The 16,638-nt window shown below is 31.0% G+C and overlaps 2 protein-coding genes across 2 annotated transcripts; both read left to right on the plus strand.

The window, feature by feature from the left end:
* Window positions 1-4,563: 4,563 nt before the first annotated feature.
* Window positions 4,564-10,874, plus strand: LOC146540912 (homeobox protein SIX6-like). Its single transcript, XM_085194471.1, has 6 exons — window positions 4,564-4,710; window positions 5,992-6,612; window positions 6,966-7,123; window positions 7,450-7,579; window positions 7,863-7,985; window positions 10,638-10,874. Exons 2-6 carry the CDS (start codon window positions 6,011-6,013, stop codon window positions 10,756-10,758), a joined length of 1,134 nt encoding a protein of 377 aa, XP_085050597.1. The 5' UTR covers window positions 4,564-4,710; window positions 5,992-6,010; the 3' UTR covers window positions 10,759-10,874.
* Window positions 10,875-11,899: 1,025 nt separating this feature from the next.
* Window positions 11,900-13,744, plus strand: Atg6 (Beclin-1-like Atg6). The gene has a single exon (XM_085189010.1). The coding sequence runs from the start codon at window positions 12,111-12,113 to the stop codon at window positions 13,395-13,397; it is 1,287 nt and encodes a 428-aa protein (XP_085045136.1). The 5' UTR covers window positions 11,900-12,110; the 3' UTR covers window positions 13,398-13,744.
* Window positions 13,745-16,638: the final 2,894 nt, after the last annotated feature.

Consider the following 16,638-nt stretch of genomic DNA (forward strand, 5'->3'; position numbering starts at 1 on the left):
TTAGATTTGTAAGTATTGGAAAGGTTATGGATTATGTTTAATTTTAAGCTTTATCCCGTTAAGACACTCCGTTGCCCACGGCGTTGAGTTCCACCACTTAACAGCCATGATATTTGGGTGGAATGTTTTTAGTAAATCATTATATTAATAATTAAATTATTTATGAATTTATTTATTTGTTTAATATTTAAATGTCCGTCTATTTAAACTAGGTAGAGTTAATAAAAGAGGCTTGCGAGTTTAAATATTACTTCAATCACCTATACCTGCCTTTTATCTACTAGGCTAACCTATACTCAACACATTATGGTTCGAGAATTGGGCTGTGCGTAGGGTCTTAACACTAGGTTCCCTCAGCCTGCCCTGATATACGCGGGATAAGAAATAAAAAGTATGTGCCATTTCTATTTTAATATGTTCTTAGGCAATAAATGCGTCTGTACTAAATGACACTAGTGCCAGCACGAAACTGCCGCTGTTGTTTTTTATATTAATACGTTCCAGCTTTTATTGTTACTATAATGATTGACATTTTAATAATGATGATCGCCAACTTACAGTGGTATATTAACAGAGGCGGTTTTACCCGACTGCACGACGCAAAGGAGGGTAATGTATTTAGTTTTTATGTTATGTATGAGTATGTTTATTTCTATGTAACGTTGTGGAGACAAATCGGGCTGACTGATTTATATTAATTTTGAGTTATTAAACTTTAGCTTAATAGTTCCTACAAAATGCCATCCACAGAAAAAAAAAATATTAAATTATAAATAAAAATTATAAACAATTTAAAAAATAAATAAGTACAAAATTCGGTTTTTATATTGATGTTTTTAGCACTTTAAACCAGTACGTACATGGTATTCATAAGTTATAAAAGTACTTTCATTTAAAATGTGCAAAAATCACGACTATTCTTAACATGCCTTACAAAGAATTTATATAAAGTAATATTAAAATGACAAACCTACAGTAAACCCTTTATTTTCAGTATTAGTAGAGGGAGGAGCCTCTCTAGTATCAAGTTACTTATTAAACCGAGTGATTTAAGGCCCACGATCGTTTAGGGATAAGCACATTTATTATCTTGTTACATCATAATTTAAAACGTTTGTTTGTTAAAATTGTATACGATTTTGAATAGTGATGATGGTTACACGTTCAAATCCCACTTGAAGTAATAGTTAATTTACTTTGTGTTTGCTATTTGGATAGTCTTTGAAAGTCTTTGCAAAAAATAAAGAACAGAATATCTTGACATTAGATGGAGAAAGAAAACAATAGTAGATGCTGAAATTGCCAAGTATTGGTGCAAAGGTAAAGGCTATTTTAATGAAAAAAAAACATACATTTAAAATCAACTTACTATTTTTTTTACAGTTTTTATTATCTTCGTTTATCATCCGGTATATATATATATATCCGATGTATGTATATAGAGTCGCGGAAATCAACGCTGCAATTTGTCTGAGACAGGTAAATATTTTTCTTTCTCTGGCCGTATATGAAATGTCGTTTCTGTCGATCTTTTACTTGGCCTAAGATTGTTTATAATCAGATTACATTCAATGATTGCATAAATCGAGATATCTATACTGATATGTACTCGAATAGTTTACGTTGCGTTGTGCTTATATGAATTTTGTTTTGTAACACAATATCGCGGTTCTTTTGTCGGTCTAAATCTCTCTCCGGGTGGTCAAGTTGGTGGCGCCAGGCATGCGTTGGCTATAGGTGACGCTAAAAAAATTAAATATTATTGTCGGCTATATTAAATATTAAAAATACATTATCATGTGTTGTAATAGGATTCGAAAAAAAAACTGCGCACAGTGTTTTGCGTAAACCTTTGATATTCGATACATAATATGAACTTTGCCAAGTACCTATAGCAACAATTATAATTATAGTTTTATATACGAGTATATGCTTAACTAGAAAATCTTTATTTGTAAAGAATCCGATTATCTAATATCTTATTTAAATTTATATTTCCATTTCTACGCTCTGGTATCGCGGCTAAGCGCGGCATTTAGTTCTGCCAGTCAACACGCAATGACTCGAAAATTTCGGCGGAAAGTGGAGAACGGAGTGTCTTAACACTAGGTTCTCTCTGCCTACCCTTCTGTGTGAAGCTGATTAGATAAAATAGAAATACGAATGTAATTTTAGTTAATTTTTAACGCCCTTATAAAAATTATAAAGAAATATTCTTTAAAAATCTCATATACACCTAGTAAACACCTAATTGGGTCGGTTTCAAAACAAAACGCCGTTCATTCACACGGTGCGGTGGTCGTTTCCTGCATTTTTGCTATTTGCAGTTTTCATTCTATATAAGTACTTGTATTTACATATCTTTTATAATTGCTGATAAAGATTTTATGTAGTGCAATTTATTATTTAATGAATTACTTAATTATTTTACTTGTGATAACTATTCTTTACTTATTGTTTTATCCATGTTTGGAACCCACCACCAAGTATCAATATACTTGGTGCCTATACCTAAACACATATTTTACACAAAAATGGCACAAAGCGGCAAAAAGAAGAAGAATTTCCAAATTGTCTCTATCTACTTTGTTTGGGAAAGATTCTCTGTTCAATTAAATCTTCACAGAGAGAGATGTAAAATTTAAATGAATCCCGACTGAATCCTATTGAAATATTGGGTTTGTTTTTTTCTGTCTTGTTTTATGCAATTAGGTTTTTTGTTTTTTTTTTTTATAATTATGTTGTGTAATATAGTGCTACTAATTCTTATAGTGCTTCGTCATACACTATGTTCTTGATTTCATAATTTTGTTCACATAAGTACATAAAAAATATTTTTAAAAAATCATAATAATGTGAGTGAAACAGCGTGGAATGTCCATTATAATTTCTATTTTTTTTGTTGTAAACGTTGTGGGAATTGATCGATGCTCCTGGGTTACGCTGATAAACGAACATTTATGAAATATCAATCACTCAGCAATCTGTCGTGTGAAGAAATATAATACGATTTAGTTTAATTAAAAGGTGTTCAAAGGTCTTTTTTTATTTAAAAAAAATTAAGTAAAATTAAGTATATTTACTTACATATTTTTTTAATTATTTTAAATTACATATTAACAAAATTTAAGTTTTATTCATAAAAAAAGGCTTCGTTAGTTAGTTAAGAAAGTTTAAAATTTTATTATTACTTTCGACAAATATAGATTTTTATTATTTAAAACACAATTAGACTTAAAATTTATTATACCTAGAAATAAAATGTCACCGTTTCCGAAATATAGCGAAACTCAAAGTTGAAGAAGTGACATCTCTGCATAGTATAAAACGAGATTGCTCCCCAGCAATATACATACGGATAGGTCTTACAAAGATGCAACTGATTTGGATGCGGTTTTCATTAAAGTTCATTAGACTTCACTTCATTAGACTTCACTAGTTGAAATATCTTTATTTAAACTCAAAGTATGACAAAAGCCTAACAGTTTTATTCAATTATCCTTTACCTGGCGTTATAAATATATAACTATATAATATTTAATCCGACGGTAGTTTCGAAAAAGACGAACCGAATGAGCTTAGAGAAAAATAACTTATTGTACGGAAATTGTAGAGTCACAAATTTTATACCTTATATTGGCAAAAATAATTGAAATGTTATAAGTTAGACATTTATAAAATATTTTTTTTAGCTTCACGCTGTATCCTACATATACCTAACAGTGTAGACAGAGGGAATCTGTCAACCTAATATTAAGACATTCCATTTCCATTAAATCACATACTGGAAGAATTGCTTGTTAAGTGGCGGAACTTAACGTCGCACTATACGCCGTTACTAAGCGTAAGAGTAGGAATCGAACCCACAATGTATCTCGTTTGTTACGCTGCGTCACGATTGGCCACATAAATAGGACACAAATACAGTTAAATTGTTAAAAAAAAACTTCCAAGAAACATAAAAAAAAAACCCAGCGACAATATCAAATATGTATATACGAAACCATAATTACATAATAGTCGTTTGTCCGTCCGTCCAATAATCAATTTCACGGTATGAACGGTGTTTAGTTCACATTCACACGTAGCCTACACCTTAGGTATACAGTTCCAAGTAAAACTGAACAGAACACGACACGCGGGAAATTGTAAACATCTCCTTTTTTATGTGAATTAAATGAAATTTAAACTAATGTAGCCGATCTTGCGACAAACAATACGAAACGTCAGGTTGTGAGTTCGATTCACGCCCGAGGAAATGAAATTTAATATTTCCATGTCCTCGTTCTGCTAAGGTGCGGCGTTAAGTTTCGCCACTCAACATGCAATGCCATGTCAACGTAAAGCGGGGAACGTAAATGTCTTAATGGAGAACGGAATTTTACTAACGGATACCAAAGAATAATATAAAAAAAAAACAACTAACATAACATTTAAAAAATATAATCTGTAAAAAAGCAACACCTGGCCCAAAGGCGTTACACCAATGCCAAAGGTTTAACTTAAAAAAATTAAAAAAGAAAATCGACACCGCGCTTCCTAAGCCCCGCCCATTCGCTGTCTCCCTCACACCGCCCCTCAGGTAGTTCTAAATAATTTGTCATTTGACCCCATGCCTTCATTGAGTAAGGATGTGCTTGTGCAGTGAAAACTTTATATTGATTTGTGTTTTTGTGCAATAAATTGTTGGTGTGAATTTTGTGCAAATAGGTAATTTTCTTTCTCATGGTTCATTTTTTAAAAGCTTTTCAATTGTAGAGTTATTACAATTGTTTGTTTTCATTTCTTGGAGATTTTAATAGGATTAAATATTTGCGTGGCGGGTAAAGCTTTATTTTATTTAGCATTTATTATAAGCATTTATATTTTTTCGGTTTGTTTATTATAACTGAAATTTAAATTTATTAGAGATACGAGTTATTTAAAGATAACAAATAAAGTGCCGGTGTAATATAATGAAAAAAATAATAATACTTTATTAATCTTAGTTAAAGGTTTGTAATTTACAATGGGTATAACCTATTTTGCTATTTTTGTTTTGGTCTTAACTTTACCCACATGATAGTCGAGGAAAGCTGGATGACAAATATACTTATCAAAAATTCTAACAATGATCGATAGAATTAAAGAGCTGTTATAAATTTAAAATATCAAATTGAAAGAAAACATTAAGTATATGTTTTAGCTTCATGCTATATTTGGGAAACTAGTGTTAGGACATAGCCCTGTTTTCTCTGAATTCAGGACGCATTGCGTTTTGAGTTCCGGAACTTAACACCGCGTTTTTCCTCGTTACCAGAGCGAGGAAATGAAAATACTAAATATTTTATTACCTCGAGTGGGAATCGAATGCACCCCGAATTGCCTCGCATATTACAGTTTTAAGTAAAATAAAGAATGTAGAGAAAGAAGAACAAAGTTATATATTTATTACTTACGCGTACAAAAGCAGCAAAATTAGGTATAAAATACTAGCATTATTTTTTTTTTTAAATTTAAAGAAATAATTGTTTTGTAATATGTAATGTTTTCAAAAAAATGTCCGGTAGTTAGTCATAGGATGTTATGAAAACAAATAAGTTGATATTTTTACTCGTTCGTCTTCATTTGTAATTTTTAAACATATTTGCTATATACATGTTCATACAGTTTAATTTTACTATTAGGTAGCTAACTATTAATATCTAATAATCAAAAATAGTTGATACGAGAAAAAATACACGTAAGTCATTAACAGTTTAACATTTTTGACTGTTTTAATTATATAATAAATAGTATTCTTATGCCAAATGATAATTCTTAGCAATTATATTTGAATTAGTGAAAAAATAAATAAAAATGTCCTTAAAGAGATGCTAACAATATAAATAAATTGTAAAAAGGGTAACATACCTTAGTAAGAAAGTATGGCAGAGTGCTTGGACGGTTTCGAGTTGCGGGACGTTAAAATTTTTATGGAAAACACAATATTACCTATGATACTTGTTGCAGGTTTTATAAAGATATTGTAATGAAATCTACGAATATGGAGTCGTGTTCAGACCGCCTCAGTCCATCCAGCGACATGACCAGTGAATCTGAGACCTCACTACCATCTTTTCCATACGAACAAAACAATTTTTACACACAGTCCGACATTAATGAAAAACAATATTTCTCGTGTAAGCAAAAATCACCACGGACAGACGAAAGAAAGGACTATTTACAAGAAAGCAACAAAAACTCCTTCGAAAACTATCTGTCACCGAGAAGCAAAAAATATTTGAATTTCGAACTGAAATTGCCGCCCATTAACGATCACTTTTTTTCGCAAATCGACAATGACGAACGTCGTACAGCCTACTACAATGATAATATGAAAAATGTTCAAAATGAAAATAATCCAATGGTTGAAGTAGAGATTAATAATTTTGAAAATGTCGTGAATGAGAGGGAAAGGCAATATTTTGCGGATAGCGACAACAATATGCGTAGATGTTTGAACTTTAATGCTGAACAAGTGCAGTGTGTTTGTGAGGCGTTACAGCAGAAAGGTGATATGGAGAAATTAGCTGCGTTTTTATGGAGTTTGCCCACTACGGAACTGTTACGGGGAAATGAAACAGTATTAAGGTACTATATATATTTTTATATTGTTTATATAAATTAGAGTCTTATATAGTATAGCTCCAGCAAAGCGCGGTGTTGAGTTCCGCCAACTAGCAATACCACGATAATTCAGCGTAAAGTGGACTAGCTAGACTTTTATATATATATATACATATACTAGACTCTTTAAGTTAAATAGTAAATAATAGGATTCTCTTAAATATGAAAGAAGTAAAATTGATTATCCTAATGCCTCATACGCGTAAGTATGAGTGACTTACGTGAGTTACATTAGTTTTTGTATATATAACATTTACCTCTATAGGTATTCATTATGCATGGTTTTTAGTCTTACTTAAATATTATTATAATTTTAGGGCTCGAGCTCTAGTAGCGTACCATCATGGTATATTTCAAGAGCTATACACGATACTAGAGAAACACTCGTTTCCGCCGCGACACCATAACGCGTTACAGACGTTATGGTTCAAAGCGCATTATAAAGAAGCTGAAAAAGTCAGGGGAAGGCCTTTAGGTAAATATGTTTTCTCTATTATTTGCTAATTTAGAAAAGAATATATTTTAGAGACCGTCGTGCGCAGGGGAACACGCGTGCGGCTGTGAGCGCGACGGTGGTGGGAACAATTCCCACTCGGGGAAATTAAATAATAAATATTTTAATTTTCTCTCTGTGGTAACGGGACAACACGCAATATGTCGAGAATTCGACAAAGTTATTTTATATATAAAAATAGTCAAGTATGTTACTTTTCAATTTTAATGGTGATTTAGATATATTCATAATACTTTAGTAGGTACATCTATTAAGCGAACAGATTTTCATAAATAATTTATTTCTAGGTGCTGTAGATAAATATAGGCTTCGTAAAAAGTACCCGTTGCCAAAAACAATTTGGGATGGTGAAGAAACAGTGTATTGTTTCAAAGAGAAAAGTAGAAATGCATTGAAAGACTGTTATTATAGAAATAGGTAAGAAACAACTACATATAGGTATATTTCTTACAATAACTTCTCTGGTTTTTGCAATTCTCACACATTTTAAAAAGGAGTTGCGGCGAACTGTTACCAACAAAAATAAGTTGTAACAAATATATAAAAAGTTCGACGTAGCTTTCCAAGAGGCACAGAAAACAGTGCTTACCATTATTCTATCTTATTTTTTATACATTTTAAAATATTTCCTTATATAGTGTTATTCATACATTTATAATATCAATATACTTTGAAAATGTTCTAATACTAATTTTCTTAGATATCCCACTCCGGACGAAAAGCGAGCGCTTGCGCAGAAGACAGGACTAACCTTGACGCAAGTATCTAATTGGTTTAAAAACAGGCGGCAGAGAGATAGAACACCTCAGCAACAGAATAGATCGTAAGTATTTTTTTTAGATAGCTAGGCAGAGGGAACCTGGGAACTTAGGATTAAGACACTCCGTTGCCATTAACACTTCCATTCTCCACATTTTGAAATCTGGAGTAATTGCGTGTAGACTGGCGGAATTCAACGCCGCGTTTTGCCTCGCTACTTTTTTATTTGATATAAAAAGAGAAAATTAAAAATATTCCTTACTTATTTAATGTAGGTATACTTTATACAAATTTTGTATGGTTAAACGCGCTAATCCCTTAGAGCCCGCTACTAAGGGTTCAAATCGAAATCTTTTATGTGGGATAGTCCATTTATCGAAGTAGGCGTTTTGATCTGACCCCCTGTACCTGCGGTCTCGGCTACTTTGGCCGTTAAGAATGTTCATGTGTCATACACAATTCTTAGTTATTAAAATGTTTGATGATTCTAGGTATATTTACTATCTTCATATACTTACTGCTTGTAGCGTGGCTCATGCGGCCTCTACGAAGTATTGTGATACGTAATTTTGTGCCGTAATTCCTCAAGTTCCGAAAAATACAATAAATATCTATTAATTTTTAAAGCCAGCATTGAACTTACGACCGTCTTACTCAATTAGACATTGTCGATTATGCTACGACTTCCTCAAATAATATCCACTTAAACTAAATTATAAATGAACGTACATGCACACTTAAATTCAAACTTCATAACTACTTAGGATACTTATGATTAGCAGTCAAAATTTAACACCGATAAACCAAACAAAGACTTCTATGTCCCTTTGTGTAACGGTCTGAAATTCAAGGACAAACATTTTGGACAATGTTTATATTTTATAACGAATTAACCGCAACTTTGCTTGCGTGGACTTTATGTTAAATGGAATTTCTTGTTGTTTTTCTGTTTTAGTAGTAATTTCAAAAAATCCCTACTTTGTGTCTCCCTAAAATACTTGCATGCCAAATTTCTTTCATTACCTAAATTCACATAGAGATCAGTAATTTTAAATTATGTATATAGGTGCTTTTCAGTTTAGATTAAGACAATTTTTTGGAACAAAGTTGGAAAAAGATTTTTGAAGAGAAAAATGACTAACAACATGGACGCTGTATAGCCAGCCTTCCATGTTTAAAATTTGAAAAATTTTCAAATAAAAATTTAAAAGTTTGTTTCTATAAATACAATCTACAGATAATATCAATCACAATATTTCTTTTTCTTTACTTTATTTTTAATAATTCCTAATCTTAACATCTTAAATCAAAATTTCGGTTGCCATTGCCCATTATGTTTCTTAAAATTACGCCTACATGTGGAACAGACCCTCTTGACCTCACGTTTGTTGCAAAAAACAAACAAAAGTAGCCGTTAAGAAAACAATGGCCGTCGGTGGCAAATTGAAAAGTCCAACCTTTTACGTTCTTTCTTATTGGTGAGGATAAACACAGAATGCCCTAATATATTATCAGTCTAGAACATTATTTTATTTGATAAGCTTAATTTGAATTAGAATCATATCGATTTGAGGTTTTTATATACATAGTTTTGTTATTAGTTTACATTGCTTTATTGAAACATTTCAAACCTTCAATCGTCTCGTTTACAATCGGAAATGGTCCCAGAGCTCCTCGTTGGCGTCGTCTTCCTATTTTGTTATTCTAAATATTTTCTAGTGATTTTGTAAAAAAGAACCTCATATTTCTAGACATAGACCATAGATAGACCTGACTCTAAAGACAGGATAATAGATAAAGAAGAGACATATCGCAGCGTAATGGGAGAATGTATTAATATAAATACGATAGACGTGGGCTTGACCACCACTCGAGAAAATTAAATATTTTAATTTCCGCGCTCTCTATAGACAAAAGTGCGGCGTTAAGTTCTATCAGTCAACGTGCAATAACTGTAATTTGGGCGGAGAGTGTGGTAGGGAGATTATTAACACTAGTTTCCACATCGCTACCTGGCTATGTACGGGATACGACGTGAATCTATGTGGCATATAGTTAAGTTCTTTTAACCGACCTCGAAGAGAAGTGCAGAAATAAAAAGTCGGTAAAAAATACAATAAAATAAATACGTACATAAATTTTTGACACTACACGTCTCATTTCAAGAAACAATTAAAATAAAAAACAATGGCTACAGCACATGTGGTATGGTACAGCTTTGTTCTATGATTAATGACCTCCTAATGAGGGTTACTTGGTCACTTTGAAATGGGATGAAAAAGATGGTTTTACAAATGACAAATATCGTCACGTGTTTATTTTAAACTTGGTGATAGTCATAAAAAGAAGCTGAATAAATAGTACAAAATTGAAATTTATTGATGTTTAAATATATTTTTGTAGGCTGTTTATGTATTATTTTTTCACATCAACGATGAATTTGAAAAGTATATTGCAAAAAAAAAAAGAATATATACATGCTCACTACGAAGTAAAAACAGAGTTTAGTTACTTACAAATTAGGTTTTTGTGTTTGGGTTTTTAATCATCTGTTGTATTTTAGCGGCAAAACCACTAGGTAATATCTACTTATAATAATTAATAAGCATAGACTTTATTCCATACATCCCTTTATTAAAAAAGAATAGTCTACTTATAATCTACTTTTGTATTATCTGTAAATAATTATTTTTAATTTTCCATTTTTTGTTTTCAGAGAAATGCTAGTTTCTGCACAGTACGTCGGCTCCCAAGGTGGTTTGGCCCAGTCTTTTATTCCCAATGCCTATTATAAGTTACAGGACGCTTCACATTACTTACATGGAAATCCACCTTAAATATGTATTTTTTTTTATTTTCGCCTCCTGTGAAACACCTATATCTGTAAATAATATATCAAAAACGATACTCTATATTTTAATATTTTAATTAGATTTTTTTATTGTGTTTCAAAGATTTTTTATTTTAATATAATATATACATTCAGCAGTGTCAGTATGTTCTTCGTATTGTAATTATTGAAATTTTCATATTGTAATTGTACTATAATTAAGTACATTCAAGTTTTGAAAATTATAATTTTTTTTACAGTAATATTTATAAGTGACGATATTATTTCTATTACATTATGACTAATAATATCATTGTAAATATTATGGTGCTGTTAAGTTTTATTGATTGTATTCTAGTCTACAAATTACATTAAAAGATAAAAAATAAAATGGTATTTTATTTAAATAAAAAAGAACATTCTAACGCCGATATTTAATTTTTTATTTCCCCGATTGGCATCCAACCCAAAATCGTCGCGTTTACAGTCGTACGCTTCTGCCACGGATCCACGACGGCTTCAAGTTTATTGTATTATTTTGCTTATTAACCTGCTTAAATTTCGGGTATTTATATTAACGATTTTCACATATACTATAATTGAAGTTTTATTAAATGATTTTAAATCATTGTGTAAAAATAATTATTTGAAGTTATATTGATATATTTACATCAATATGGCTATAAATATTGTAAAAGTAAAAAAAAAAACCATTAAAACGATTTGGCAATTTCGATCTGTATGCCATCCAAAAAGTCCATTTTCTTTATGTTGTAATAAAGCAGACGAGAAAACGTTTTATTTAGTACATTTACTTCTTACATAATTTGTTTACAATTATATAAAAATAATAATATAAGTAATAATGTATAGCCGAAAATATTTAAGAAAAGATATGTGACTCTGACTCTGATTTTTTACTTTGTTTCTTAGCTTATTCTCTGAATAATATAGATAGGTGTACAAGAAAACATTATTGTATATTTGTATTTATTTCTATTATTATTAATAAGATCATAATAGAAAGAATTTATATATTTAAATATTTATCTTTAAGGTTTTCGTGTATATAAAAGCGCCACAAGAGTAAAAAATAAAAAAAATATTACAGTAGCAACACTCATCAAACGTCATTATTACTTCTTACATAAACGTCAAATTTGATAGATGAAAATATTGCTTAAAAAGTTCTTTGTTGGGTTTCCCATTTAAAAATGATGTAATTTAATTATAACAATTTTATACGTATTATAAAGTTCAGTTAAAAAAGTATATCTAAATTATAAACAGTATTTTAATTTATTTATTGATTTGCAAACGAAATAGTGAAAGTAATTACGTGTTTAGTATTAAAAAACCATGAGTGATTCGAAATCTTTTGTTAACTTTTCTTGCCAGAGATGTTTGCAACCTTTAAAATTAGACGAATCTTTGAATAATCTTGGAGAACACACCATCGCTGATCTGACACTGCAGATTCGTAGAAATAATGAAGCAGATTTGGATTTACAATCGTCAAGTTTGGAGCATTATGTTCCACCATTCCGTATGTCAGAGTCAGGAAATGGGGCGAACGGTTTTATGGTTATCTCAGATGGATGGGAGACCACATCGTTAGGTCATCAATTGCATGTCAAAGCTACATTATTCGATCTTTTATCAAATAATTCAGATGTTGATCATCCCTTATGTGACGAATGTACAGACACTCTCTTAGAATTAATGGACAACCAGCTAAGACTTACTGAAGCCGAATGGAAAGATTATAATGATTATTTAAAAAAATTAGAGGATGATAAGGAGGATTTGAACTTAGAAGGGCTGGAAAAAGAATTGGAGGATTGGAAACAGGAACAAAGTAGACTCTTGCAAGAGCTATCAGCTTTGCAAAAAGAAGAAAAGGCTATGAAAGATGAAATTGAAGTACAAGAAAAGGAAAAAGAAAGATTGGAAATTGAACAGGATGTCTATTGGCGGGAATATACAAGGTATCGTAAAGACCTAATGACGACCGAAGACCAGATGAAATTTTATGATTGTCAGCTTTCATACACAACTGCACAGCTAGAAAAACTAAAGAAAACAAATATATTTAAAGCAACATTTCACATATCTGATTCTGGCCAATTTGGTATAATAAATAACTTTAGGTTAGGAAGGCTGCCTACAGCTCCAGTTGATTGGTCAGAGATTAATGCGGCATGGGGTCAAACTGTCTTATTACTATCATCTTTGGCTAGAAAAATAAATTTTAGCTTTAAAAGGTACAGATTAGTGCCTTATGGAAATCATTCTTATATAGAAGTACTAGAAGATCAAAAAGTTTTACCATTATATGGGTCTGGAGGATTTCGTTTCCTCTGGGATACCAAATTTGACGCGGCAATGGTTGCATTTTTAGATTGTCTACAACAATTTAAAGAGCAAGTAGAAAAGGGGAATACAGGCTTTTGTCTCCCATACAGGATTGATAAGGGGAAAATAGAAGATACTGCATCACCACCTCATGCATATTCTATTAAAATTCAGTTTAACTCTGAAGAACATTGGACTAAAGCTCTAAAATATATGCTAACTAACCTCAAATGGGCACTTACATGGATATCTTCTCAATTTAGTGAAGATAAAATTGAGGCAGGCTCATAAATTATTCTGTGATAGTATAATAATAATAGAGACCGATGATGGCTGTGGGTTCAATTTCCACTTGGAGGAATAAATTGTTTTTCTCAATCTGGAAAAATGATAAAGTGTGGTATTAAAGTCACCATTTAATAAAATGTCTCAAAAAATGGGCTTTGTGAGGCCTTTCCCTATCCTGTTATACATATAATACAGTGTGAAGTTAAAAACAAGTATAATAATAGTAAAATGACACCTCAATTGTAAATGTATATTATATTAATGACAAACATAATATAATTAAATCTGTTTAGCTTGTTATAAATTAAATTAATTGTCAGTGAGAAACTAATTATAGTATTTGTATATAATATTTGTTGTTTCTCTTTATAATTTTCTTTTAGCTTAGTGTATGATTCTTAATTCATTTTAGAAATTGTGGATTTGATATCCATTTCATCCCTATTTTGTATGGAGATTGGTGGTCAAGCTAACTTTTAATAAATTGTTAAGAAATTAGTAATTGTAGTGCTTTGAGACAGTACTTATTTGACTATAAATGCACAAAGTTCACAAAGATTAATTATTTACATTCCCTTGATTTAGTAATAAAAAGTGTGGAATTTAATTGCAGAATAAAGCCAGCAACAGTATGAAGCTATAAAACTTATGAAGTTTATAATTGGAAGTTCATAATTTCAGGGTAGACAAAAGGTCCAAATTATGCGTAAGGTCTAAGATAAATATTATAGAGAATAATATTGTTATAAATATTATAAAGAATTTAGCCTTTCCTTTAATGAAACATTCAAAATACATTAAGCATCCTGGATTATCCCATATTAAGTTGTTATATTATTATATATTAAAACATATGCAATTAAATATAAGCCCAGAAAAAGTAAATAAAAGTATAAATTTTAAATGCCTATACTGTAAATAATAGTTTTTTTTGTAAGGTCACATATTTAACTGACTAATAGATATTAACGGAATAACGCCATCTCGGTATATTTATTTAAAACTAATTAGTATCATAGAACGGTATTCATTATAATACCATAAGTTTTCGCTAGATGTCATGATAAAATATATTGTATTGTCAAATAAAATATGAGGCCAGTCGTGGAACAGGGTCACAAGTGTGTGTGTGCGCGATAGGTTGTGAATTCGATTCCTACTTGAGGGAATGAAATATGTATTTAAATTTATACTTTTATTTTCTGCCATCTATTTTTTTGTTTTTATGAAATGTTTTTTTATAGAATACAAAAAACCATATATTCAAAGTTTTACTTGAATATCTTACCTTTGTCTTTCTACAACCTTAACAATTTCTTACGCTAGTCTTACGGTGATAAGCAACATAAACACGTTACATTGCAGTTCGCAGTCAACTATCGCTAAACGGTCAATTTTGTCATTAAAATATTGTAACTTAATTTTTTAGACAGAACCAGAACTAACTAAATAACGTACTAGCACGAACTTTGGGCCATTTACCTTATGCTTGAATTTAAATAGGTTCAAAAATATAACAATATAATAATATTATGTTTTACATTGAGACATTTAATAAGAGCCCGTTTAAACTCAAGCTAAAGTTCTGTGGAACGTGCTAAGGCCGCTACGTCTTAGATTAGACTCTTGCAAGTGCTTAGTAAGTAGAAATCGCTTTAGTACCAATTATTTGTTATATACAACTATACTAGCCACCCGCCCGCGACCTTTTCTACCTGAAATTCGCGATTATTTATCATTCTAATCCTGTAATAATATTATAAATTTATAGGTTGTGAGGATGGATGTTGGTTTCACTTTCACGCAAAAACTACTGAACGGATTGAAATTTAATTTTACAGTAATATAATTATATACAGAAATACATCAGAATAACGCATAGGCTACAATTTATGTAAATATTTTGTATAAAATATACATTAATTATAATATAAAGTTTAAGCGGGCGAAGCCGCCGAAGGATAAAGCTGTTTGCTTACTAAATATATTTTAGTATAAATAAATAAACTTCCTGGGCAAAGTTCAAAGTTCCATCTAACTAGAAATGATATATTAAGTTGTAGAAACATTAAGCTAGCTCCGACTAAGGATTCAGGTATATTACTTAAGTTTCAAGATAATTACGTTGTTTCATACGAGGTTTATTTTCGTACATTTTCTTACTTTACAGCCAGAAAGAATTTAGTATAGAATTAATCTCCGTTCTCCACATTCTTATTATGTTTCTTATTTTCATTTTTTCATAATGTATTCATTGTTTTTGGAAACATTGGGTGCCAAGTTTTAAAATGTTTATCCAGTAGGTATTTTGTATATAGCAAGAACCTGGCTTTTAGACACTTTTTTCGCATCCACCGCCCAATTTTCGAGACACTGTGGAGATTAACGCCGCGCTTTGTCTTGTTACTAGAGCGAAAAATGAAAATATTTCAATTCATTGCGCCACGACTGCCTCATTCCTCTGATTTATTAAAGGAAGATAAGAGTGATAGCTTACTTAGCTCTTTCTATTCAACCCAAAACGCCCATATTTCTATCGTGAAATCGAAACTTTTTTCTACATTACTTGTCAGGGTCACCAACCTAGAGTGGGACACGTGGGAAGTAAAAAACAGTGTCTGCACATAAATTTTCTTTTGACTTAGGGTCTTGATACATTTATCGACAAGGTATTAAATTAATCAGGTCCACGCTGTATCTCGCACAAAGCAGGATAGGGAGAGGGATATTAGTGAATGGTGGAACCCGAAATTATTATTTTCCCGAGTAAGGATGATTACAGTCAGAAGCTGGCCTGCTGCCTCACTTTTTGTTTGAACAAATGAAGATACGAATGCTCTTTTATTTAGTTCTGTCTGTTCCACACAAAACGCGAGACACGATTCATACTCTATGAAGTTCTTTCATATATTATCTTTTTGGCCTGTTTTCAAAAAGTGTAGTTTCGTAACTTAAAATTCATTGACCTTGAAATGTGTGAAAATCCGGACTAGTTTTTTTATTTTCTATTTCGTTTTTATATTATTTATATTATTTTTCTCTTTATGCTTTTTCTCTTGATACGAAAAAATATAGATCGTCCCTTATAATGTTGCAAAGCTTCTCAAGTCGAAAATCGTTGTTGACGTGCTCTAAGTAGTAAACAAAACAAACTTTTGTATGGTATCTGGCAGCGCAGGTAAGTGCTACTCTCAATAAATCACTGTAAATGGTTTGTGGTTTACTCCGGGATATATTTTATTTT

Source organism: Heliconius melpomene, chromosome 1 (assembly GCF_056956725.1).
Source record: "Heliconius melpomene rosina isolate 202511_hmr_F chromosome 1, ASM5695672v1, whole genome shotgun sequence".
NCBI lineage: Eukaryota > Metazoa > Arthropoda > Insecta > Lepidoptera > Nymphalidae > Heliconius > Heliconius melpomene.